Raw genomic sequence first — 27390 nt, forward strand, 5'->3', positions numbered from 1 at the left:
CTCAAGGGCATGGGATCCCCTGGGGCTGAATAAGTCTCTGGGAGGAGGGCCTCATGACCCCCTCCCCTTAGGACAGTCCTTGGGCCCCAGGAGATGGTGTTCCCTGGGGCTGATAATGGCTCAGGAGGAGGTCCGCACGCCTCCCTTCCCTTAAATCTACAAGGCCACCCAGGATGGTGGCCTCTGGGCTGAAAACGGCTCAGGGAGGGGGTTGCACTCCCCCCCTTCCCTTAAATATGCTTGCCATGTGTGGTGGGGTCATGGGGCCCTAAATAGACTGGGAGCAGAGCTCTACTGATGCCCCCTCCACATATATATAAAACTGGTGGCAGCCTTTTTTGGGGGGGGAGGCGTAATCCTGCGGGAATGCCACCTGATTATGGCAAAAACCGCCAATTCATTATTTATTTAAAAAAAATTGGACATGAGCAGGGGTCCTCTGCATCTCCCCTTTCCCCAAGGGGCCTGGGAGGAGGGTATCCCTACCGTAAACCCTTGTATCTTTTCAGCTGTTTTTAAAAAACTTCAGGACAGGGGACTAAGTCTCCGAGTCCTGTAATGACTACTGGTAACATTTTTCTCAAGTTGCTGGCAGCTGGTCAGAGCGCTCGCTCCTGGGGGAGTCTGAATCTTGTGGGAGCAAGATTGCTCAAGGGGGGAAAAAGCTCCCTGGGCCAATCAGAATGCTCTATTTTTAAATCGGCGCTCCCACAAGACTATAATGAGCCTCTTGTGGGCCCAACCATCCAGATATACAAACATTTTTAAACCATAATTTCCAGAAAATGACTGAGCAGATTTACACCAAATCAGAAAAAGCTCAATCTGCAGACCAAGATCTCGCTTCATGCCAAATTTGGTATAATTCTGTTCAGCAGTTTTTGTGGTAGCACTTCTTAAAGAGGTCTACAAAAAATAAATGGGGATTTAGATTTTTGCTCCCCCCACCCCTCTTTACTGGATCACCCCCACCCAAAACCTACCATTCCCAAATTAGTCCAGTGGTTCCCAAACTTTTGACTTCTGTGGACCCCTACTTTTTCATTAATGGATCCCAGGGACCCCCTCTAAATCATTATTGGAATCCGGGGATCCCCCACCCCCCCAAATCATTACTGGAAGCCGGGGACCCTGGCCTAAACACTGCTGATGATTTGAAATGCAAAACAATACAGAAGCACAGAAGTGATATAAATTCTTATCCCAGAGTCCATTTTTAGGGTCGAGCTTGCGTCGTATGCGTTTCGCTAGCGAGACACTTTAGGAGTCAGAAAAGGGCTCGGAGCCCGTTCAGGTCACGTCAGTTGTCTTTCATTGGTTCATGGGCTTGGCTGTTAAAATCTGCTTGCTTTCATTAGTGGAAGGCGTGCATACGTCATGCCTTTTCCAGTGGTTAGCCCTCCTCGAGCGCAGTGACCAAGTACTGAAAACATGCGAGGCTCGCTGTTTCCCGTCAGGTTTATGGACTACTTTTTATCTTTTGTTCGCAGCGCGATCTCGCTTGGCAGAAGTCGAGCGCTTTGCATAATATCGACGATGTTACATAGTTAATTGCACTTTTGCCGATAGGTTTCATTACAAGTGAACTGTAGCAGCGCGATCGCGCTGTTTTTTTATTTCAATGTGGAAAGAAAAATCTGGTTGTTTTCTGTGTTCGGCCAGCGAGAGGTGAGCACTTCCTACTTACTGTGGCACCCGATTCACGGCTGCCACGCTTCAATGTAGAGGCGCATTTAACATGGGGGCTCTTTCGGGAAACATGTAATATCTTTGAGCATCCCTAATGTCTAGTGAGCAAGGAGCCTTTAAACATCCACTGTATTGGAGCGCTTGCATTTACGTCATCTGTGGGACACGGGCTTGAAAAACAGGGGGGCTCATGCAGCCTTTCATCCTTATTAGGTCAGCAGCAATCAGGTACGCCTGTCACAGTTAACACTTTGGCCATCTTGAAATGGTAACTTCTCGCTGCATATGTAGGCGCTACATCCCAGCTGGCCATGGCTCGCGCCCACGCCCACTGCGTGCTAAATGGAGCAGTGTCTGCAATGAGAGACGTGTTCCTTTTTATTGCTTCCTGTAGCGCATTAGGCAACATTTCACTCCTTCAAAGCACTGTACATTCTGTGCAAACAGCGAGTGGCCCTGACCAGAACACGTTAAGCAATGTCTGATGTGGGCACAGTGTATTCTTCACAATGCTCCCTACCCCATGCCTGCCTGTCCCGAAGCAAGTCCCTGGTTTGTGCATCCGTTCGGTTTCCCAGGGTTGATAACGGGGTTGAAAGTGTGGTGTGCCTGAACAAGAAACTTACACATAGTTCTTTTGTGAGAGGTGGTGAATACTATGTTATTTGAACGTTTTATGTAAAACCATACTGTATTTGCCTCACACATCGCTCTGTACATGCATCAATTTGAGAATACTGTCTGGCTTGTTTTATGTCGTAATCTAAGGGCAAAATGTATTTTTGAAATGTACAGGAGTTTTTTTTTATTTGTAATGAGACATGAGTTGTTTTTTTTACTATCTAACGAGTCATTCGTTTTTTTTGTAACTTTCTAATGAGACATGAGAAAGGTTGTCACCTTTCCAAGAGAAAACTATCGCCCATTCCAACTGGTTCTAAGAGTCTACAAAGTCCTGGATACTTAATAGGACTGCAAACAAAATAGTCTTCATTCATTTCTAATATTACTTTCCTGTTGTTTATTTTAATTATTAGGCATGGATCATTAACGCAGGTCTAGAACACATTTAAAACTGCTTTGTGTTTATGTGTACTGTTATTGTGTGTCAAGAAAAGTCCAGTTAGGAGTTTACAACGTTAATAGCTCTAACTCGAGCAAATGCGAGAAACGTTGCATTGCAAATGCTTGTTAAATACACTTACCATTAGCTTGACTGTTACTTTCCATGGTCGGCATCAAACAAGCTGTCTGAACAATTTATGACACGGAGGCACATTTTATTTGATTATCTTCATAATAGGAGACGTTAGTTTAACCAAGATGCCCTGGCCCTAGATATCAACAACTCGGGGTCGGCTTGTGCACACATTAAGCAGGAGAGACAGTGAGTTTTGCTCACTTCTGGTCCCAGGACATCCGAATGTCTGATAACACAGAGACACTCTGTGTTCCAGGTATGTGGGTGCCAGTCCCAGTACTCTAATTAGGCACAGTTAGTTTACTTTGTGCTCTCAGATCAGTACTAGAAATTGGGTGAAGGAGTTAGGAAACATAGTTCTGAATAAAAATGTTTGTCATGTTTACATTTTTAGTAACGCTGATAATGGGCTTCATCTTTCTTATGATCCCATTGCATGTACCAAGTAGCAGGTTATGGCAATACATATTTTTAAACATACATGGTATTAGTCAAGTCAAAGTCAAAACGATCTTATTCGGCAGTCATGCAGCCACAAAAGAACAGATAAATACTTAATAACACCCAAGATATAAACTCTATTATTCGTGTGAGATCATCAATGTACAGTGTACATAAAAACGATTCAAACAGACATAAAAATCTGCGACCTTTTTAAAATGCATGATGCATCAAATGGTAATCCTACAGTACGCAATTCAATAATCACTTAAGTATAAAAATGAAAAGAACAGAACAAAGGCTTCATCAATGTGCGTTGAGGTTCTTGAACCTGCGGCTGCCCGTGAAAAAGAGCTCACATAGAAGCATGTTTCATCATCATTGAGCTGCTTAAAAAAAAAATAGTACTGATTGCATACAGTGTGTCAGTTCTCTGGATTTAATACAAGGGATTAAAAACATTTATTTCTATTTATGATAACAAAAACACAGAAGAAAATAAAATGGACCATTGTCTGTTTAGAGAGGTTATCACAGGGACAAACAAGTAAATCCAGATTATTCTGAAAACCTAGTGGGAAACATACTAAATATTTGAGCGCATCGGCCTGAAAACAAAACATTAAAGAACATTCCCACCACCCTCTCCTGCTCGTAAGTAATTACTGAGGATGTTTCCAAGTAGCTGGAGAGATGTTTTTAAAATTCATCCAATTACCTTGGGCATGAGGTAACAATAAATTTTGAACTTGCTTCCTGCCCGAAGTTTTGTTTTTTGACGAATCCCAGCCATGGAATGCTTAAACCTTTGTCACATGCTAAGCAGTCTTTAATTATGTTTCTCGTTAGGAGTGCCTCTTTATTTTTTCAAATGGAAAGACATTACAACGGGGGGCAAATTTGAGTCCGATCGACCTAGTAACTAAGCCCCAGCTCGCTGTGACAGACAAAATGAGAGGTGGAAAGGGGGACAGATCGGAGCTTCCTTGACCTGCATGGGTGAAGGATCACTAATGCCCCAAACTTCTGCCCCATATGTAGCAACCGGAACACATTTGGAAGAATAGATTTGCAACATGGGAACAAATGCTCGGCCACCTAGGGAAGATGGTAAACTAAAAATTTAACCAACAGCCTTGGATAGCTTTATCCTTTGGTCAACTATATTGGGTGACCATGAAGCGGTAGGACGGAAAATCACCCCCAGATACGAAAAGATGTTAACGCTAAGTAAGCAGCTTGAACCTACCGGTATACTTAACACGGATATGCTCTTAAATAATAACAAATGAATTGGGAAGTTGGTTAAAAAAATCCAGGGAGCCCATAAATTCCCCAAATGAATGGTCCATTAATCGCAGAGCTCTAGGCATACGGGCTAATAGCACTGCATCTTCTGCATATAACAACTGAGAGTGAGGAGCCACAAATCATAGTAACATCCAGAGAGCATGATGCTAGATTGTGCCAAGTTTGTTGATATAGAGACTGCACAACAGAGACGCCAAGACGCAACCATGTCGCAACCTGTGCTCAGTTTGAAATTCCTTGGAAAGTTCCCCATTTGAACCAAACCTCAGTCTGGCCCTAGTGTTAACATGCATAGACACCCGTAAGTGCACTAATGACTCTTCCATTCCCAATTGCAGTAGGATTTGCCAGAGTCTGGCTCAATTCACACAATTGAATGCCATGGAGAGGTCCATAAATGCTAAATACAGTGGGATGTGCTTTGCCACATGGCTACATGGTATTGATGCTTGAGTGTGACGTTCTAATTACAAAAAGTGTTTTTTTTTCCAATGACCCTTGCATCCTGAGAAAGGAATTGATTTGTTTACAAGAAATAACTTTTCCCCTATGAAACAGAACAATGTGCAAGTCTGCAGTAAACCATACCTACCTTGTTCATACATAGCATATTAACTAAGTCCTTGTCCTATAGAGGTAAGGAATTTAAACCTATAGACGGTTTGTGTTTTAGAGCAGTACGGGATGCCATGGTTACACTAATGTACATGGATTTTACATCTGTTGCTTGACCTTATGTAATCAACAAAAAAAGATTTTAAAGTTACTACTAAGATTGGGACTTAGACTACACCCACCTCTTGGTTCTCCTGAGTACAGTATTTGAAAGGGTCAAATTTGTATGTTTTTACTAAAAGACAGCTTGCATTACATTTTTTTGGTTTGTGTCAAAGCTTATACTCGATAGAACAGCACTGAGTTGGTTATGGTGGCAAGTCTCAATGATGTCTATAGGCCTGAACTGTTAATTTTAAAACGCTATTATGAAGGGACTAGGCCGGGCGTACATATGGTGAAAAGCGTACACTAAATCAGTAGGCATTTAATTGTGGATTGTTATTACTATATGTAAAGCTCATAGATAGGTATTTTGTTTCATTTAATTTGACAGATTACCGTAGTAAACAAGGGTTTTGATGTGGATTAACACTTGTAATTAACCATTGATATAGAAGGTTTGTACTGTGAAAATCTTTTTTAATTTAAGACTTGTTAGGAGAGATAGGGCTTTGCTTAGCCGACTGGCATTTTGTATACCTTTGTCATTTTTTGATTGTGTGCCTCGTGGTTGCCCTATAGACAAGCATATGGTCAGTGCAGTAAGCCGAGTTAGTTACGAAGATTACAGCTGTAAGCTTGATTTGTGTGCTGGTGGTAGCAACGTAGACTTGATTTGTGTGCAGTAGGTCTGGTCTGTTTGTCATGAAACGTTATTACAAACACAGTAGGCCTGGCCTACTTCTTGTGAAAAAGATGCTAGTAAGTCTCTAACAGTTTTTTTCTCACAGTATACTACAGGCTGTAGAATGGTATTTGATTAAATGGGATCTCGCATATTACTATAGTAGATAAGGGTTTTTATGTTGGTGACCCACCCGAACACACCACAGGGATAGACCAAGTTTCACTATGGTAAGGATTTTATAATGTGTTTGTACATATTTGTAATTTTATTACGATATACCTGATGGTTTCCTTGTGGGGAGGTTTATGATTAATAAAGTAAGTCAGATGGTTTTGGTGACAAGCCATTAACCCCTACGGTGCCTGGGGCCCGGTGGCCTCGTCCTCGCACATAGTTCCTGTGTGCTGGGGACGAGACCAGCTCATCCTGCACCCGGCCCACAGGGTGAGCGTTAGTGCTCCCCCCATGGGACTCCCACCCAACCCTTGACGGGGATGGAAGGGGAATCGCTTCCCCTTCTACCCCCAACCCCCCCCAATACCTCCCCTAGTAACATCTGATGACGACACCACGCAATCGTGTACTGACCTCATCAGAGGTCACCTCCCTTCGCGCTGGGCAAGGGTTGCACCTCTGGGGGACATTTAATTATTAGACCTTTTGTGTCCCCACCCCCCGCCCCCCAGGGGCAGATCGGCCTATATTGATTAGGCCAATCTGTCCCCAGGGGGGAAAGAAGGCCCTAGACACCAGGAATTGATTTTTTTTTGTTTCAAATGGAGAGCGACCCCTTAGGCAAGGATCACTCCCCAGTGGGCAATAATTTTACTAGGCCTTTTCTGCCCGCCCTGGGGGCAGATCAGCCTATTTTCTTGAGGCCAATCTGCCCCCAAGGGGGGCAGAAACCACTAGACACCAGGGATTTTTTTGTTTAGGTCAGTTTCATGCAATGGGAATGACCCCTTAGGCAAGGGTCGCTCCCCTGGGGCCATTTCTGCCCCCCTATTTTAATTAGGCTGATCTGCCCCCAAAGGGGGGCATAAACCACTAGGCACCAGGGATTTTTTTTATTTTTTTTACAGCTGGGGAGCGACCCCTTAGGCAAGGGTCATTCCCCTGGGGGGCAAATTTATTTGAGGCAATTTCTGCTTACCTCGGGGGCAGGGTCGGCCTATTTTTCTTAGGCTGATCTGCCCCCAAGGACGGCAGAAACCACTAGACACGAGGGAATTTGTTTTGCGCTAATTTCACACAAGGGGAGCGACCCCTTAGGCAAGGGTCGCTCCCCTGAGGGGCAAATTTATTTTAGGCCATTTCTGCCCTCCCTGGGGCAAATCAGCCTATTTTTGTAAGGCTCATCTGCCCCCCGGGGCGCAGAAACCCAACCAGACAACAGGGAAGAATTGTTATAAAAAAAAAAAAGAGGGTGGGGGTATGGCCCTACCCCACCCCGAATAAATGGGGACAAAGTAGTTCAGCCCACCGGTGGGCAGATGGGGCAGTTACCCCCTATCCACTCAGAAAGCATCTAGATGCCAGGGAATTTAAAAAACAAAATAGTTGACTGGTGGCTACCAAGCAGTATGGGCATGGTTATGCCCCCACCCCAACTGAAGGGGGTAACAGTCTTTCAGCTCTCTCCTGCACACTAAAACATGTTATCCCACGGCAAGCAAGAGGATATTTGATTATTTTGGGGTTGGTTTTTCATTTGGGCCATGCGAGCTTGGCTAATGCTAAAAACGGCCCACTTGGGATGGTGAGGGCTGCACTTTCCTGACTTTGGGACGCTGCCATGTAGAAAAATCCAAAAGACATAGACCCATCTGAAAACTAAACATCTGGGTGAGACCAGGGAGGGTGCTTCACATGCACCCTGCACAATTTTCTTACCAAAAATGCCCTGAAAACCTCAAATTTTGCTGGAAATCACACATTTTTCCCACATTTTTGGGATGGAACCTTCCGGACTCTGCAGGAACCCTCAAATTTCCTACCACCCAGCATTGTCACATCTATACCAATACAAATTCTGCCCCACTTGTCAGCCTAAAAATATATTTTTTTCAAAGTGCCCTTTTGGATCCGCTTTGGTTCCCCCTCAATTTTGAAATGTTTTTGGCTCTTCCCTGTCACAGGCACTTGGCTCACCTACACAAGTGCGGTATCCTTTTTACTGGGAGACTGAGGGAAGCGTTGGATGATTGGAAATTTGTCCCGGTGCGGTGATCCCACACATAAATGTGGGAAAAGTGAGATTTTTTTTTTTTTTTGCTAAATTTGAGCTTTGCTGAGGATTCTAGGTTAGAAAACACTGGGGGATCCAGGCACGTCAAACCTCCCTGGACTCCCTGGGGTGTCTAGTTTCAGAAATGCTTGGGTTTGGTAGGTTTCCCTATACGTCTTCTGAGCCCAGGACCAAAAACGCGGATGCCCCGCAAAAACAGGTAGTTTTGTATTTGATCATTTTGATGTGTCAAGATGGTGTTTTGGGGCATTTTCTTTTGTGGGCACTAGGCCTACCCACACAAGTGAGGTACCATTTTTATCGGGAGACTTGGGGGAAAGCAGAGTAGAAGGAAATTTGTGGCTCCTCTCAGATTCCAGAACTTTCTGTCACCGAAATGTGAGGAAAAAGTGTATTTTTGGCCAAATTTTGAGGTTTGCAAAGGATTCTGGGTAACAGAGTCACCCCATCTTGGATTCCCGTAGGTGTCTAGTTTTCCAAAATGCCAGGTTTGGTAGGTTTCCATAGGTGTGCCAGCTGAGCTAGAGAGGCCAAAATCCACAGCTAGGCACTTTGCAAAAAAACAGCTCTTGTTTTCTTTGGGAAAATGTGATGTGTCCACGTTGCGTTTCCTGCTGTGAGCATTAGGCATACCCACGCAAATGAGGTACCATTTTTATTGGGAGACTTGTAGGAACACAGAATAGCAAACCAAGTGTCTATTTGAGAAATGCCCTGTAATTCACATGCTAGTATGGGTACCCCGGAATTCAGAGATGTACAAATAACCACTGTTTCTCAACACCTTATCTTGTGCCCATTTTGGAAATACAAAGGTTTCCTTGATACCTATTTCTCACTCTTTATATTTCAGCAAATGCATTGCTGTATACCCGGTATACAATGAAAACCCATTGCAAGGTGCAGCTCATTTATTGGCTCTGGGTACCTAGGGTACTTGACGAACCTACAAGCCCTATATATCCACGCAACCAGAAGATTCCAGCAGACGTAACAGTATACTGCTTTCTTAAATCTGACATCGCAGGAAAAAGTTACAGAGTAAACGTGGAGAAAAATGGCTATTTTTTTCTTCATCTCAATTTCAATATTTTTTTATTTCAGCTGTTATTTTCTGTAGGAAAACCTTGTAGGGTCTACACAAATGACTACTTGCTGAATTCAGAATTTTGTCTACTTTTCAGAAATATTTAGCTTACCGGGATCCAGCATTGGTTTCACTCCCTTTTATGTCACTAACTGGAAGGAGGCTAAAAGCACAAAAAATAGTAAAAATGGGGTATGTCCCAGTAAAATGCCAAAATTGTGTTGAAAAATGTGTTTTTCCGATTCAAGTGTGTCTCTTCCTGAAAGCTGGGAAGATGGTGATTTTCGCACTACAAACGCTTTGTTGATGCCATTTTCAGTGGAAAAACCACAAGCCTTCTTCTGCAGCCCTTTTTTCCCCATTTTTGTTTTTAAAAAAATTAAGTGTTCATTGTATTTTGGCTAAGTTCTTGGTCTCCTTCAGGGGAACCCACAAACTCTGGGTACTTCTAGAACCTCTATGATGTTGGGGAAAAAACGGACGCAAATTTGGCATGGTTAGCTTATGTGGACAAAACGTTATGAGAGCCTAAGCGCGAACTGGCACCTGAGGGGGAAAAGGCCTGGCAGCGAAGGGGTTAATAAAGGTGTTATAGGTCTGATTGTTTATAATGAAAAGTTATGATAAAAGCAGTGGTCCTAACGTATTTGTGGCAAGCATATTTTAAATTCAATAGGCATTTAAAGGTAGATTGTTATTGTCCTGTATTAAAGCCTACAGATAGGTATTTTATTACTTGTAATCTTACGGACTATCATTGTAGTTAAGGGTTTTGGTGCTATGAACCCCCTCTGACAAGCTGTGGGCATAGAAGATTCGTACTGTCACGATCCTTGTTAGGCTCACTTAAGAGAGATAATATTTTACTCTGCCAAATTTCTGATGGGTGCCTTCTGGAAAAGCATGAACTCAGCATAGGAGCCCTCAGTTATGGTGACAAGCAATAGCAGAGCGGCATAATGGTTCATTAGGAAGAGATATTTCTGATGCCATAGGTCTGATCTGTCTATTACGATAAATGAATTAGGCCAGACATATTGATTGTGAAATGTATATATCTGACACCCCTAGATTCACAGTGAGATGTTTTCCTTTGTCTCAGAGGATATGGATCTTTCTCAAAGTCTCTATATGGTCCCCTTATTAGCCAACCTGACAGGGAAGTCTACAGTGCCGCAACCTGGGTTGGCTCTGCTCTTCTTTGATTTTCCTGGAGCCTGAGCAACCGTTGCCCAGCTTGAGAGTTCTTTGAGGTCATGCACCTCATTCTGGGGCAGCCCGATCCCTCTGGGGCACTTTTAGGCCCCATGGGTTCGGGAGGTGTGCCCCCTACTGCATTCCAGCTGGTAGGTACGCCCTCTGCGCTAGTTAAGCCCCTTGGGCCGGATGTAGGATCCGGAGCGGCACTGCCAGCGACAATGAGACCTCCCTCAGCACTTGCTCCTCTGCCGACACCCTTCTCATTGTCGTCGACTCACACAGCATAACGCCAGTTCCAGCATTGTCCGGAGCCATACCTTCAAGGTCAGAGCCAGGTCCTTTTGTCTCTGGCAGGCCTAGTGCAGGGGATGAATGGGAGGGGTATGGTGATCCTGATGAATATTGGCACCCATTGGATGTTGCCAAGGAAACCTGGTATGAAGATTTGGCGGGTGCCAGTGGGTCAGACACCTCACCTGACACTGGCTTGGTCTTTCCTCCTTCTGTGGCTGTGGAGGATGGGAGCCTCTTTCGCCGTGGTGATGGGTAGAATGATTCAGGTCCTGAATCTTCAGCTTCCCTCAGTGGCAGTCAAACCAATGGCTTGACATAGGTTCTTCAACCAAGGACTTCCCTCTTTGAACCTTTTCTCCCCTTTAAAGAAGCCCTCACTGACGTCATTCTCAGGACCTGGTCCAAACATTCCACTCCACTGGATAGGGTATCCAAAAGGCTGGATACCTTTGGCAAGAGAATGTTCTCTTCAGCCGGCATAGAACTGTGGTTGGTGAATACCACACTCCTCTTTGGTTGTTACTCCCACAAGATCTGGGACTCGGTTGCACAAGTGCTGCCAATAATCTTGGATTACCGACGGAAGAGATGCAACAAAGTTTGTTATTCCCTGTGGTCTAGAAATGACCAACGTGCTTCGTCGATGGCCCTTTGGTGCTGCGCTTGGCTGAGGACTACTGGCTTTTCCAGGGATGTCTAAGCATCGTTTATGGACATGTTCTTTAATGGCCCCTGTCTCTTTGAAGAAAAGGTGGACACAGTGCTTGAGCACTTTAAGGACTCCAGGGCTACAGCCAGGTCCTTCTGCCTCTCTATGGCCCCTCACCACCCCATTCAGCCATTTGCCCTGTCTGTGGCCATGGAAGGGGTTTCAGACTGCATCAATACCCTCCCAGCCACCACAGCCAGCAAGATTCCACACCTTTTTGTGGCCAAGGATGTGGTTCCCACAGACCAGTATGCCGACCTTTGCCCCGTGATGTATGCCTGAGTGGTTGGAAGAAAATATGAATGACACACAAAAACAGACTAATGGATGAAGTCTGGCTGAAAGCCCCTGTTGGCTCCCAGCCTCTTGCTTGTCCCAACGCATTTTTGTAAATCTTTATTACAAATAGGGTTGAAAAGATAGAGCAATAAAGAGGCTAGAAAGGCACATTGGATAGGGTAGTATAGATAGAGGGGATTTTATACAAAGATAAAGTTCCATGCATAGATAGCTAAATGACTGGAGTGGCATAGATAGAAAGGGTTGCCTGAATAGATAGATAAGTAGATACTTAGGGTTGAAAAGATAGAAAGGATTGAATAGGTAAATATACAGATAATCCATAGAAAGAGTGCACTGAACGCTTGGTAAATGTGGTTGAAAAAATAGAGAGATAGGTAAATTGACAGATAGATAGGCTGATAGGTAGCCAGACAGGTAGCTTAACAGAAAGGCAGGCAGACTGGTATATTGATTGACAGGTGCACAGAGTTGGGAGAACGATGGGAGGATAGATAGAAGAATGCTTAAATGGATAAGTAGACAGACACCTAGGACAGGAAACTGGAATCATTTGGACAGCCTCAATTAGTAATATAATAGTTAGATGCCTATATAATCACTCACAGCATACAAGAGAACTGAAAACAAACTAGAAAGCCATACATGAAGGACATACAGATTGAATTGGTTTACTGTAGTGCTCACTTAAAATACACACCAGCATGACAACTTTATAAGTGACAGTTTGAAATGAACTTAATATGGTATGTTGTGAAACAGCAGCAGTCAGATAAAGAAAGGCCACTCTGAAAGGAATTTATAACCGCATTAGCAGGAGATAGTAACTTAAACTGGAATGTGATCTGTGCTCACATCAAAAACCAGAGCTGGTAGTAAACATCCTGCTATCACATCAGGCTCTAAACACAACCACAACATTAATGTAATAAAGTAAAACAAAACACTGTCACTGACAAAACTGCCTTGCAGATATGATACTTGTGAAAGAGCAAAATGCTGTCACTAAGGGGCATATTTATACTTTTTGGTGCAAAACTGTGCTAACGCGGTTTTGCATCAAAATATTTACAGCTGGCTTGCGTCATTCCAAACCGGCAGCCGGGCGCCAAATTTATGTAATGCTGCAAGCCATCGCTAAGCTTAGGCTAACGTTGGAAAGAAAGACGCTAGCCGGGTGGGAGTGGGGTTAGAGAAGATGAAGGTTGAGTGTCAAAAAATTACGTTGGGCTGGTTAGAGTAAAAAAAATTACTCTAACCAGATCAGCCTAGCTTCATTTCCTGAAGCATAACCTTCCATACCACATGACTCCTGTTTTATAAGAGTCATGCCCACCACCCTAATGGCCAGCACAGGGGACCAGTGTCCCCTGGGCATGGCCATTGCACCCAGTGCCATGGAGGGGCCCCATGTCAGGGCTCCCTATGGCACTTAAAAATGTTTTTACAAATACTTACCAATACTTCCCCTTCTTACCTGGGTTGGGGTCCCCCATCCTCTGGTGTCCTTCTGGTGTTGGTGGGGGTGTTCCTGTGTCTTGGGGTGGGTACCTGTGGGCCCATTCCATGGCGTTTAGCCATGGAAATGGGTCCACAGGTCCCCTAACGCATGGTCTGACAAAGAGTTAAATATTGGCGTTAAGCAAGTTTAGCGCCTTTATTTGGGTCCGCCTCCCACCTGTGCGTCATTTTAGCACCAGGGGGATAAATATGGTGCTAGGGGGATAGTGTCACTTTTTGGATGGGAGCGCTTACCTTGCATCTCATTGACGCTAGGTGGATTCACGCATCCAAAAAATGGCGTACTCCAATATTTTGCCGCTTGACGTCTCTAGCGTCAAAATATAAATATGGAGTTGTTTGCACCCCATTTGCGTAAAAAAAAAAAAAAGACGCAAATACAGCGCAAACAAAGTATAAATATGCCGCTAAAAGTGAAGTTAGCCGGTGATTGAAGTAGGCTGACTCACTGCCCAATGCTGTATACTGTAGTGGGCAGAAGTGAAATTTGAATGACATAACAACAGACCAAAAGATGGAGATGGCTGGCTGAAATCACCTTTAAATAGGTATACATAAAATGTTAGTAAAATCAAAAGGTCTTGTCTAACGCCAGACCTAAAAAGAAGCTCATCATTAAAGTAGGAAAAGCCTAAGTAGCTAATGATGCTGTCTTTATAAAGACCATAATCTGGATTGCTTGGAGCTGAAAGATGTGCCAGTATTGCTCTTGTTGTACTTAAAATGACTGCCATTGAAGCGTTCTGGACTAGCGATTTTCACAATCTTCATTTCTGTGTTTATTTAGGTACTACGCATATAATCAATGCATGAGCTTGTTCATCACAAACATGCTTTGTTTGCTATTCATAAAAGCCTCAATCCTACCTCTATTATTAATTATAATTCCTGCATTCCTTTATTTTATTAGTTCCAGGGAAGTTGTCTCCCTACATCAGAAACACAAAAGGCGATGGGAGAAATGCTTGCAATTCATCTAATCACTGCCAGTTGCTCAGAGTAGTATTCCAACTCATCATTCCATTGCACACTATGCCACCTCATTTTGGCTGAGCTAAATGAAAATCACCCTTGAACGTGCTACCTTATGGGAACAGTTTAGCCCAAACTGCCATGACAGGTCCTCAAAGAAATGGAACATAAGCAGCCTAGGACAGGTTTCGCCCTGATAAGGATTTCTCTACCTGGTCTATCTTTGTTCTAGTGATCCCAGGATCCACGTCTAGGGATACCCTTTCAATTTAGGGCGGTACTTCAAACACAGAAGGTGATGGGAAGAATGCTTGCAGTTTGTCTAACCACTGTCAGTCGCTTGGTTCGCATCCCAACCCATCCTTCTTTTGTTTACCATGCCACCTCAGTGTAGACCGAGCCATATGCAAATTAATGATGTATCAAGAAAGCTAAAGGCATCTTTGTGTTGTGCAATTAAAAACACATGAATTCAGTGAAAATATAGAATACTAACCAAAAATAAACAGCTGATAAACCGTTTGACATATCAACAAAGCTTGCACTGGTAAAGGCCACAGTACCACCATTTTTTGGTGTCATTGTTATTTTCAAATCTAAAGCAATTTTTACATAGTACGATTTTGAAAAATTATTCTGGTTATACATATACAAAAAGGACTGTACCACTGTAAGTCCTTTGCTAGGCTGAATTATAGTTATCATTGTACATTTAATAAAAAATTTTTTAAAAAACCATACAATATTTTTAACGCTGTGATCTTTGGCTATAGCGCTTCATAGCTGAAGTATAGGAAAAGCTTACAGTTGACAATGCAGTTGTGTATGTGTTCACCTGGCATTCAGATAAACTTAAAAATAGCACGCCCTTAAGGTAATTCTGAAACTAAAGAGCATTTGTTGCTTGAAACATGATTTTGGCCAAAAGTAAAATAACTTTTTTTTATTTTTTATTTGAAAGTATAAAAATATTGCACCAGATTAAAGCATAAAAAACATGCATCACATAATTTATCCGGAGAAACAGAGAAATTTAATTCATCATATGTGGATCACAAAGAGTTCATATTTGTTAGAAATGGGGTCTTTGGTTGACAGTCAGGTTACCTCCTTGTTCAAGCAAGGACCCTCACTCTGGTCAGGGTAAAATAGAATCACCCTCAGCTAACCCCTGCTTACCCCCTTGGTAGCTTGGCAGAGCAGTAGGCTTAACTTCAGAGTGCTAGGTGTAAAGTATTTGTACCAACACACACAGGAACTTAATGAAAACACTACAAAATGACACAACACAGGTTTAGAAAACTAGGAAATATTTATCTAAACAAAACAAGACCAAAACGACAAAAATCCACAATACACAAGTAAAGTTATCAATTAAAAAGCAAAAATAATCTTTATGTAGTTTATCTTTTCCCCACATGGCGTTCTGTGCGTGGATTTCTTCCTCTTAGGCTGCCAGCTTCTCCTTTCAGGGTCCCAGGAACTGAATGGGCACCACAAGAAGAGTAGGAGTCTCTCCAGAGACTCCAGGTGCTGGCAGAGACTGTCCCTGAGACTTCAAACAGGAGGCAAGCTCTAAATCAAGCCCTTGGAGATTTCTTCTCAAGATGGAAGGCACACAAAGTCCAGTCTTTGCCCTCTTACTCTGGCAGAAGCAGCAACTGCAGGATAGCTCCACAAAGCACAGTCACAGGCAGGGCAGCTCTTCTTCCTCAGCACTTCAGCTCTTCTCCAGGCAGAGGTTCCTCTTGGTTTCCAGAAGTGTTCTAAAGTCTGTGGTTTTGGGTGCCCTACTTATACCCAATTTCTCCTTTGAAGTAGGCCTACTTCAAAGCAAAGTCTCTCTTGAATGTGAAATCCTGCCTTGCCCAGGCCAGGCCCCAGACACTCACCAGGGGGTTGGAGACTGCATTGTGTGAGGGCAGGCACAGCCCTTTCAGGTGTGAGTGACTACTACTCCCCTCCTAGCACAGATGGCTCATCAGGAAATGCAGACTACAGCCGAGCTCCTTTTGTGTCAGTGTCTAGTGTGAGGGGCAACCAGCGCAACTGTCAAACTGACCCAGACATGGAATCCACAAGCAGGCAGAGTCACAGAAATGGTATAAGCATGAAAATGCTCACTTTCTGAAATGTATCCACCCAGTGGCCGCCCCATTTTGCAGCCTTAGCTTGCAGGTAATAAAGATTAAAGGTTGACATGAAATGCTGACTCTTTAGATTTGCTGACCGAAAAACCCTGTTCCATAGATCGAGTGACTCCTGCAGATAAAGACCCTCCATCCCTAGCAGGGCTTCCCACCTAGTATTTTATATCTCGAGGTTGTTTGGGAGCGTCTGCAAAAACAAATGATAAATTGTGCCAATCTTGGTTTTCTATTTAATTGCTTTCATTACAAAAATCTTAGTGACTGACTTCGGGTCCTTTATATGTTTATGTAAAAAATCCTGCAACTGCTAAAACTTAGACAACTGCTCTTGTAGTTCTGAAAATGGACAGAACGGCGCATTAGCGTAGAAAACACCCAAGGAACTAGGGGCCAGATGTAGCAAAGGGTTTTTCCCATTCTGTGTCAATGGGAAAATGTGTTCGTACATATGGCCCTAAGTCCTTTCCGATCCCACTTAGTAGATATATAGTCTCAAAATATTGGTGGGAGTAGAGAGTCAGCTGTCATAGGTGTATACAGATTTAACTTTGGAATGCCCAACAGTCATTTAACCTGAGAACAAATATTAAAAGCTGCTTTAACAGTTTTTAAAACCTTGTTTTCCTGTAATAGCTAGGTTCTAAATTCCTGCCAAAATACGTCACAGTTTGGTTCCCCAAAGTAATCTTATAGATAATAGGAGACTCAACAGGGCTAACCCTACTAGAGGTATTAAACTGCAGAATCTCCCTATGTTGCAGGATTCAAGCCCAATAATATAGTTTAAAGCTTGGGACTGAGATATTCCCCCCCGCCCCACTCCTCCAACAAAGGCGCAGAAGAGTCATCCACTTGCATGCTCGCCTGGGTCTATGATACTCCCACGAAAACCTAACAGAGATATTTTCCAAGCTGGACAACCAACACTTTTTAATTTCCAACGGATTGTTCTAAAGATATATATCACCTTCGGCAATACATTCATTCTTAACACACTACTCCTTCCCAGGATAGTCATATGTAAATGGTCTATTCTTTCGAACTCGTGCTTAATAATTCCAGGATTGGTGCCTTGTTTAACTCAACAATCCTATCTACAGCCATTGTGAGTTTGATACCAAGATTTGTTGCTTCTAATACTACTCGAGGATCTAGAAGAGTGACACCCTCAGTGCACAATATTTGCATCTTCGATTTATTCAATTTATAGCCCAAATATGTTGCAAAAAGAGGTGCCAAAGCTCAGTCTCAGAAAGCGCCATTGAATGATTTGCTGTCAGGATGGCTATATCATCCGCATATACGCAGGTCTTATACTCAACCTGATAGACTGCTGCTGGCGTAATATTGGCACATTCCTCTAACATCATGGAAAAAGGGTCTATATATAAAGCAAATGAAAGAGGGGAGCACGGGCATCCCTGCCTGGTACCCCTTGTGATAGCCATACTGTCCGATTCCTCCCCAATGATCCTAAGGCTTGCCCCTGCGGTCTGATATAACGCTCTGATGGATTTAACAGACTTATTGCCAAAGCCTTTCCATTGCAACACTGCCCATAAAAATTGCCATGAGACAAGGTCAAACTCTGTTTGTTCCAAGTAAAACAAGACCCAACAGCCAAAGTAAAAAGCTGTCAAAATACCAACATCTATTCTTCAAAGTAAGTTCTTGAGTTGGTTCCTTTGTCAAAAATGTTATAGGAACCCAACCGAATATAAATCAGTTTAAAAATAAAAAAAACCTTCACTTTTACAAATCCTAATTATGGAAGCCCCTCTCTGAACCTAACTCCTTGTGTATGTTACCTTTCAAAAATGAATTACACAAATGTCTAATGGCTCACTAAAATGTGGAAATTGCGGGAAATGTGAATAAATGTTTCACCCAGACTTTCACTATTGACAATTCACAAGTCCGTTTTCAGCTTTCAAGCAGCATGGAGCGGTAAAGTCATTTACTTGGCCGCTCTCAGGAATAATAGCTGTTGAGAATAAACATGCAAGATACCCACCTTAACAAGCATAACAATGATCCTATCAATTAGAAATGTCTGTATGATTTGTTTCACAATTTAGAGCAACATTTCTCTTGACTGCCTTAAAAAAGTGTTTTTTTTATTTTTTATTTTTTTTACAAGTTCAATGTTTTCTTTTGTTTCATAGGAATGGGGTCTTATAAACTTAACACTTTTAGGTGATTAGCATCTGTTACAAAGTGGCATCCACACGTTCTTTCCTAGCATGTCCAATAATTGCACCACAACAGTTCTATCTGTGGCAGTCACGAGTGGCTGCATGGATGATCTGTTCAGGCCACATGTCACCTAGAGCTTACTTCTGAGAGTGCCTGCTTCATCTAAGAAATGCAAATAGCTAAGAGAATAGCACGCGATAGTGGGTGTTCAAAGCAGCTTCTGCTTCTTTGTCCCTCCTTTTTCTCTTTCAGAGCAGGGACCAACTACTGTATAATTACACTTTGTCCTGTTTATCTATTTGGTAGGGGACCTTTTTTCAGTTTTTAACTGCTCGTCTTACACTGTCAGTGTGTGTTTCAGAGCAGCGACGCTTCCTGGATCAAGTCTTCTAGCAGGTCTCCTCACACCTTTCTCCCTCCCCCCCCTGCAAACATAAAATAACAGGGGGCATTCCCAAAGCCAGGTCGCCCTCGCTCTCTTTTTTGTTTTGTAACTAACCTATGGTCGTGAGTTGTTGTCCTTGCTTCCCTTGTTTTTCTTAAGACGATATGACTAATTGCAATAACAAAAAAATAACCACTTGACTAAACACCATCCTTTGGTTCCTTAAAGCGCTTTATCGACAAGTCAGGGGAGTAAGCGCTATATAAATACAATTACAAAAGCTGTTCAGTAACAGAAGTTTTTTATCCCCTTATTATCTCACCCATCATCGTCACTATATGGGGTGGACCTGCTTTGGCTGTTTTATTCAAAGCAAGTAGGGCCTGTTTAACAATTTGACCTGAAACTGCACGCTACTGTTCAATTGCCTCTTGCTTCCTTTGGACTGTGATATCGCCAGCATGAGTGATCATAATCAGCAAGAGGGGAGCTCAGACTCTTGCCACCGCCAGAACGTGTAGATGCGCTTGAGAAACGCACCAGGAATGAATCATACCGTACGGTGACAGCACCCTTAAGAACCCCATGTTACCTTAGCTTGACCGCCAACACGTAGTGTGCGAGGCTACTTTTAAAGAGTTGTTTATGGTGAAGCTAAGTCAGTGATAGAGGGGGTGAAGAGGGAATCTGCACGTCTTTCCTGTAATTTGGAGTAGTTGTAGTCTGCCTACGCTTGGGGCAGGAGTAGAGTCTCTCCCCTGGGGTGCCTAACCCCTGCCTTCGGGCTGCTTTACGCTGTCTGAGCTGCACTGCAGGCCTCTCAGCGGCCGCTGCTTGAGTCACCCTGGTGTATTTGGTGCGGGCGAGCTCCAGGCTTCCTCTGCCAGTGCTCAGGAATGCCAGCAGTGCCCGGGGAGAGGTCAGCCCAGGTCAGCTCACCGGCGGAAGAGGGGCTGCAGTGGTGATCACCGACACCCCCACTGGCCGCTGATGGAACATTCCCCTGTCTAGTTTGCTGCCCCTCTTCCATCACTGAACTATGTCACACATGTATGAGGAGGGCATGCCATATATTACAAATCCACACTGAGCTCTTTGAAGTCTCTTCTGGTGTTTTTACAGTTGTATCCACAAGAATTACGCGAGCCGACGCTCAGCTTTGCTAGATGATGAAGTTGGGCCTGGCATCCCAGTATGGATCAGGGCTTTCGGTTGACAAGAGGGGCACGCATAAAAGCGAAAGCTTCCTTCTGGGTGTTCATCCATTTGACTGCCGTGCTCTCCTCTTTTCCCTATCAGGGAGCCGGCGTAACTTTCCCTGGCCTGCCTTGGAGCCAGTGCTCCGCCGCAATGTGTGCACTAACACGTCTTGACCAGTGCTTAATTTGTGCTTGTTGTTTCCGGTGCTGAGCACCGGCACTTGTTTTTGAGGGCCGGGGCTTAGTCTTCTGCCTCAAGCATTTGCTGCGAGGGAAAGACGGAGAAAGGGAAAAGCCGAAAAGCGTCACAAAGGGAGAAAGCTGCAAGAGTGAGCTGAAGCACTGGGAGTGGCTTTTAATAAATTAAAGAGGCCCGAGATGGCTTCAGGATTACGCTGCCTCCGTATTCCGTGCTCGCACATTTAACTGCAGCAGCCGCGTGTTTCAGAGTAGAGCTCTGAGCACCGGCACTTTTCTATTTACAAATTAAACACTGGTCTTGACTGTTTTCTTTAGTGCAAGTATGCTGAGAGAACAGAGCAAGCGCTGCGTAGGCAGAGATGAGGAAGATAGTGCTGTGTAGTACTGCTACTCAAGCTAGGCGTGACACCCAACATGTTAAACCAGCAACAGGGCATAACCAGACATTTGTCTGCCCCTAGATGTCAAGAAACCTTCCCTTCTCCCAGTCTGGCCAAGCAAAGTTGCTATTCCAGCTCCCAGGCAGAGACATGCCCTCCTAAAACAAGCATCCTGACCAGGACACGGTTAGTTTACAGCACAACATGACCTAAAACTTAAATAAACCCTCGTTGTTTACCTTGAATTAGCAGGGAAAACGAGGGCCTTTTTCAGGAAATTTTCACATCTAGTTACAATAACACAACATCCTGTGATCAATGATAACAGAAAATTGTAAAATTGTTTCCTGCTGTTTTGTAAAAAGCCCTTAAAGGGACAAAAGTGAGTTTCACCATCTCTCAACTTTTCTTGTTCACTGCAAAGCAAACCATGAGCCCCTCCCTACCACGTTTTTAATAACACTTTCAACGATCGACTTCTTTCTTGATTTTCGGAAATGCATGCATAAGTAGCGTAGCAAGGTTACCATGTGTCCCTAATGCAGGTAATGACCAGGGTCCCAAGGCCTCAGTGTGGGGTGATGAAAGGCAGTCCCAATTAGAGTGGAGTTTCCCGTTCACATCCTACTGCACCTGCTATGCCCTTGATAACTACGCCTCTGGAAAGCATTCATGTGTCCCTTCCCTTCCGTAGCTGATCAATCCATTACCTGTAAGAGGTTGGCGTTCAGGGACATAGCTCTGGTAAAGTGGGACCTCATTTATGAACGGTATTGGGCCTCACTGGTCACAGGGTTGGGAATTAAGTAAACTAAAATTGCCTTGTCCCATTACCTCCTGTGCCCCAGTGCCACTGCACCTACTGCACTATTGGGAGTTACACCCCCGGAATTCATGATGATCCAGCATCCCAAAAAGTCGGGTTGCATAAATACATTGTGTTGGACCTGGCCCTTTTCCAGGGTCATCCCCAAACTTTTTGCCTCCTTCCCTCTATTTTTCTGACCTGTTTTTGTTGGCTTTAGGACTCTGGGCACTTTACCACTGCTAACCAGTGCTAAAGTGCAAATGCTCTCTGTTTAAAATTGTATCGGTGATTGGTTTATCCATGGTTGGCATATTTGATTTACTAGTAAGTCCCTAGTTAAGAGGTGCCCAGGGCCTGTAAATCAAATGCTATTAGTGGGCATACAGCACTGATTGTGCCATATCCCCCGAGTAGCCCTGTAAACATGGCTCAGACCTGCCACTGCAGTGTATGTGTGTGCAGTTTTAAACTGCCAATTCGACCTGGCAAGTGTACCCTCTTGCCAGGCCCAAACCTTCCTCTTTAAACATGTAAGGCATCCCTAAGGTATGCCCTTGGTAGCCACAGGGGCAGGATGCACTGTATGTTAAAGGTGGAACATGTACTGATGTGTTTTACATGTCCTAACAATGAAATACTGCCAAATTCGGTTTTCACTGTTGCAAGGCCTATCCCTCTCACAAGTTAACATGGAGGTGGCCTCTAAATATTATTAAAGTGCAATTTCCCTTTGGGAGCAGATAGATATCTCGGGTCTCTGAACTCAAACTTTTAAAATACATATTTTGGTAAAGTTGTTTTTTAAATTGTCTGTTTGAAAATGCCACTTTTAGAAAGTGGGCATTTTCTTTTTGAAACCATTGTGTCTCTCTGCTTGTTGTATATTCCCTGTCTGGGTCAGACTGACAGTTGGGCTGTTTGTGACACTCCACTAGAAGGTGACACAAAGGGAGCTGGGTTGCAGCCTGCATATCCTGATGGGACATCTGGGCTAAAGTGGAGGGAGGAGTGGTCAGTTACACCTCAATGGGCTCACACAGTGCATTCTCAAATCCCCTGGTGTCTGTCTGGGGCCAGGTCTGGGCAAGGCAGGATCTTGTGTACAACAGAGACTTTCCTTTGAAGTTTGCCTACTTCAAAGCCAGAAAGGGGTATAAGTAGTGGACCCAAAACCCCAGACTTTAGATTTACTTCTTGAACCAAGAGGAACCTCAGCCAAGGAGAAGATCTGAGGAGGAGTTTGCCCCTGCCTGTGACTGTGCTTTGCTGGGCCATCCTGCAGATGCTGCTTCTTTCTGTGAAAGGGGGCAAAGACTGGACTTTGTGGTATATTCCTGCTTGTGATGAATCTCCAAGGGCTTGGACTGAGCTTGCCTCCAGTTTTGAAGTCTCAGGGCCATCAAAGACTTCCTCTGCCAGCACCTGGACTCTCTGCTGAGACTCCTGCCCTGCCAACTGGTGCCCTATCCAGTCCCTGGGCCCTTGAAAGGTGAAGCTGGTAGAACAAGGACTGAAAGACGCTCACAGGGAGCCATGCGGGGAAAATTTTGATGTACCGCCTGCAACTCAGCTGAAAAACGACGTGCCACCCTCCTCGCAGCTGATTTTGCCGCATCTCCTGCATTGCGGCTGGAGAAATGATGCAACACCCACTTGCAGCTGCTGAAAACAACACAAACCCTGCGCAGCATGGTTTTCCATCACTGTGCGACCAGGATTTCTCAGGCATCGTCTCTGGGCGTCAGTCATTGTGAACCTGCACAGATCTGAGGTGCCCTGTCCTGAAATCGACGCATCGCTCTCTTGCGGGAGAAAAAAATGATGCATCGCCTACCCGACCGTAGAAGAAACGACGCACAGCCTCACTTGCCAGTAAGGAATCACGCATCGCTGACTTTTCTGATGCACGCTTACCCATGCAGCTTTATTTTTTACGCAAACCAGGTACTTTGTGTAAAAACGTTTCCATTGTTTTCTATGGAGTAAGAATCTATTCTTTTGGAAATTTATATCTTGACTTGTGTATGTTGGATTTTTGTTGTTTTGGTCTTGTTTGATTCAGATAAATATTGCCTATTTGTCTAACCTGGTGTGGTGTCCATTTTGTAGTGTTTTCACTGTATTACTGCGTGTTTTGGTACACATACTTTACACATTGCCTCTGGGTTGAGTGTTTCTGCTCATGCCAAGCTACCAAGGGGGTGAGCGGCGCTAACCGAGTGCAGTTCTCCTTTACCCTGACTAGAGTGAGGGTCCTTGCTAGGACAGGGGGCAACCTGACTGCCAACCAATGACCCCATTTTTAGCACATTGTTCTTGGTTAATTCTGCGCCTGCAATGTTTCGATGTCCAGGGCAGCTCACGCACTAACACACAATGGTCTTGGCACCAACGCACCTTCCTGCACTATTGATAGTTGCGCCCCTGGTTGCAGCCACTTTTTGCACGCCCAGATGTCCCAGCGGAATACACTAGCCTCCCACTCTACCTCAGCCTGTTTGTCTCCTGTCAGTAACCGTTAAGTTATAATAAAATACTTTGGAACTGTTTTGGCATGGCAGGCTTCAAGAGCCTCTGGGGATCCCTGTAAAGGAGATGTCTACATTGAATGGGAAAGCCACAGCACATAGCTAGCAGCACCCGGGATGTCTTGCCACTGTCAATTAACAACATCTACGGGGAAACAATGCATTAATCATATTTCTAATTAAGCTAACCGTGACGGAAGACATCACATGTAGGCTTCTTCTGGGTATTTTAGGCTTTTTAATGTTCAAATGTATGAGTTCAAACTATTTTTTGTGCCAATGCAATGAATACAAATGCCGGAGGCGTCATATTTCCCCATACTGTTTGTGTTCACATGTCTGCATGAAGTTTTTTGCCACAACCATCCACTAGTGTGCTATTGAAAAGATGCATGTTTTTCTCAGGGTTTTTATTTTTTGTCGCAAGCCATGGCATCCGTATTTGGCCCGTCTATGGATTCTTGCTCCTGTAGTTTTCAACACTAACTGGCGGCCACATCGATAGGTGCGTTTACTAATTTATTAGATTCGTATTATCAGGTTGAGCGTGCAAGCGCTCTAATGTGTTAAATATCTACGGGCTTTCAACTACGCCCACTGCATGCCCATCACTATCACACATTTATGGGCTTGCCTTTCAAAATTCCTTTGTTATCATTGGTAAATGCGTTATGTTTGTCCTTGGCCATCGACCCTGTTACATGGATACAGTTCACTGCGAGCAAACTTCTTTTTCCTTTTGTGTCCCTCCTTTGCGTTCATGCTCATGGAGGCCATGGCACTTTGAATTGGCTTGATTATGTCAACTGTTTTAATTTTCATTTTCAGTTTATGTGGCAAGTAAAGTCCAGTGAGAAATGTACAAAGCTAATAGCTCTAACTCGACCAAACATGAGACCCATTACATTCCAAATGCTTGTTTTTGTTAAGTTTCTTAAAGGCATAGTTTTCTGTGGACGCTCGTGCAGACACGTGCATACACAACAATATAGTGTGATGTGACAGATTGCTGGTATGTGTTGTATTTTAAATCACTAGAGTGAATTTTTTCAGAGCATGCCGTGTTTTTTTTACCTCTGCATTCAGCATGCGAGCCATTCGTCGGACATATAAGGGCCACGCCCACCTGCGTATGTGTGAATACAGCTATTGGAAACATTCTCCCCTGGTCAATGGCATCCTCCAGTAAGTACTTGAATGTGTAGCTTAGCAGACCCTGTTTTTCTTATCTCTGTGGTTGCTGGTAAAACATAACTTATTGCATTACAGAGACCAGTTTATCACCAGGTTCTCCCCAGAGATGTTTCAGCTCAAGCTGTGTTGGTGATCCAGTTGGGAGCACCCTGATTTAAACTCCGTTAACTAGTGTACTTTCTTCTCATACCTTGGTGTGTTCTTCCTGATTGATGGTGATAATGGAATAGCCATGGACACTTAACCAAGCTCTGGCCACTAGAAGTAAGAGGCCAGGGATTTAAAAGCAGAATGGAATGGAAGTTTTAGAAAACAAGGAACAGAGACAGAACTTACACTTCTTTCTAGAGGCACATCCTGTCCCTTTCTTTATCTAGTCTAAACGTACCATTCCAGGGCCTCAGAGGTATGAGGATTGAACCACATTCAGACTATCCCTGAGAGAATTTATTGATCTGTTGATATGTAAATACCAGTTAACTTAATAGTATATTTAAGGAGATGTTATGTATGCATTATTTTGGTATTTTCTCCACTGTTGTCACGTTCTGTTAACACATGTTTCTTTCTGCATCTAGAGTCTGTGGGGTGGTGCTGGCTTGGTCTGCTGTCACATTCACACTATGTACAACTCCTTTCTGGACCTGAGAGAAGATACTGCCAGATTCTTACACTGTTTACCTAAATGTCAAGTCTGTGTAATGTATTTTGATAAAGCTATAACTCTTACCTAAGGACAGTGGCCTCTGTGGTATATTTCTCAAGGGAAAGAACAAGACCTGATTAGGTAAAATACTTTTAAAGATGTGGGGTAGAGAGGAGGAAAGAGATGGTAGGAAATAATAGGTCTCTGGAATAAAATCGAATAACAGGGCAAATATTGTGGGCCATCATTGGAAAAGTCAGAGACTGGCAGTGACGCCAAAGGCAAATATGTATGTCTAATAACACCTAGTGTTCCTCTTCTATCAACCCCAGTTGTCAGGGCTTTGTGAGTCTAATGGCTTCCTGTTGGTTTACAATAATTACAAAACAACTTATTATTGTATTCCAGTTTTTCATGTTTAATTAATTGAATAATAATTTCCATTCTAGGTCATGAATGTAGGAAAGCACCATCTTGCCTGGCATGTTACCCCCATTTCCACTGTATGTATGTTTTTGCCCATGTGTCACTGGGATCCTGCTAGGCAGGACCCCAGGGCTCATAAAGTATGCCCTGTATGTGTTCCCTGTGTGGTGCCTAACTGTATCACTGAGGCTCTGCTAACCAGAACCTCAGTGTTTGTGCTCTCTCTGCTTTCTAAAATTGTCACTGCAGGCTAGTGACTAATTTGACCAATTCTCATTGGCACACTGGAACACCCTTATAATTCCCTTGTATATGGTACCTAGGTACCCAGGGTATTGGGGTTCCAGGAGATCCCTATGGGCTGAAGCATTTCTTTTGCCACCCAAAGGGAGCTCAGACAATTCTTACACAGGACTGCCACTGCAGCCTGAGTAAAATAACGTCCACGTTCTCTCGCAGCCATTTTCACTGCACTTAAGTAACTTATAAGTCACCTGTATGTCTAACCCTCACTTGGTGAAGGTTAGGTGCCAAGTTACTTAGTGTGTGGGCACCCTGGCACTAGCCAAGGTGCCTCCACATTGTTCAGGGCAAATTCCCCGGACTTTGTGAGTGCGGGGACACCATTACACACGTGCACTACATATAGGTCACTACCAATATGTAGCGTCACAATGGTAACTCCGTACATGGCCATGTAACATGTCTAGGATCATGGAATTGTCACCCCAATACCATTCTGGTATTGGGGGGACAATTCCATGCATCCCGGGTCTCTAGGACAGAACCTGGGTACTGCCAAATTGCCTTTCCGGGGTCTCCGCTGCAGCTGCTGCCAACCCCTCAGACAGGTTTCTGCCCCCCTGGAACCCCCTGGTTCCCAGAGCTCCTCCAGTGTG

General features: G+C 44.0%; 1 protein-coding gene across 2 annotated transcripts in view; it reads left to right on the forward strand.

The window, feature by feature from the left end:
- The window catches only part of PNLDC1 (PARN like ribonuclease domain containing exonuclease 1), a 258698-nt gene extending 232542 nt beyond the window's left edge, over positions 1-26156 (forward strand). For both annotated transcript variants that reach the window (XM_069227860.1, XM_069227862.1), the window contains exons 18-19: positions 25312-25410; positions 25998-26156. In XM_069227860.1, the coding sequence (XP_069083961.1) occupies positions 25312-25410; positions 25998-26067 (169 nt within the window). In that variant the 3' untranslated portion in view covers positions 26068-26156. The remainder of the gene's footprint in view (positions 1-25311; positions 25411-25997) is intronic.
- Positions 26157-27390: the final 1234 nt, after the last annotated feature.

Source organism: Pleurodeles waltl, chromosome 4_1, assembly GCF_031143425.1.
Source record: "Pleurodeles waltl isolate 20211129_DDA chromosome 4_1, aPleWal1.hap1.20221129, whole genome shotgun sequence".
In the NCBI taxonomy this organism is placed as follows: Eukaryota; Metazoa; Chordata; class Amphibia; order Caudata; family Salamandridae; genus Pleurodeles; species Pleurodeles waltl.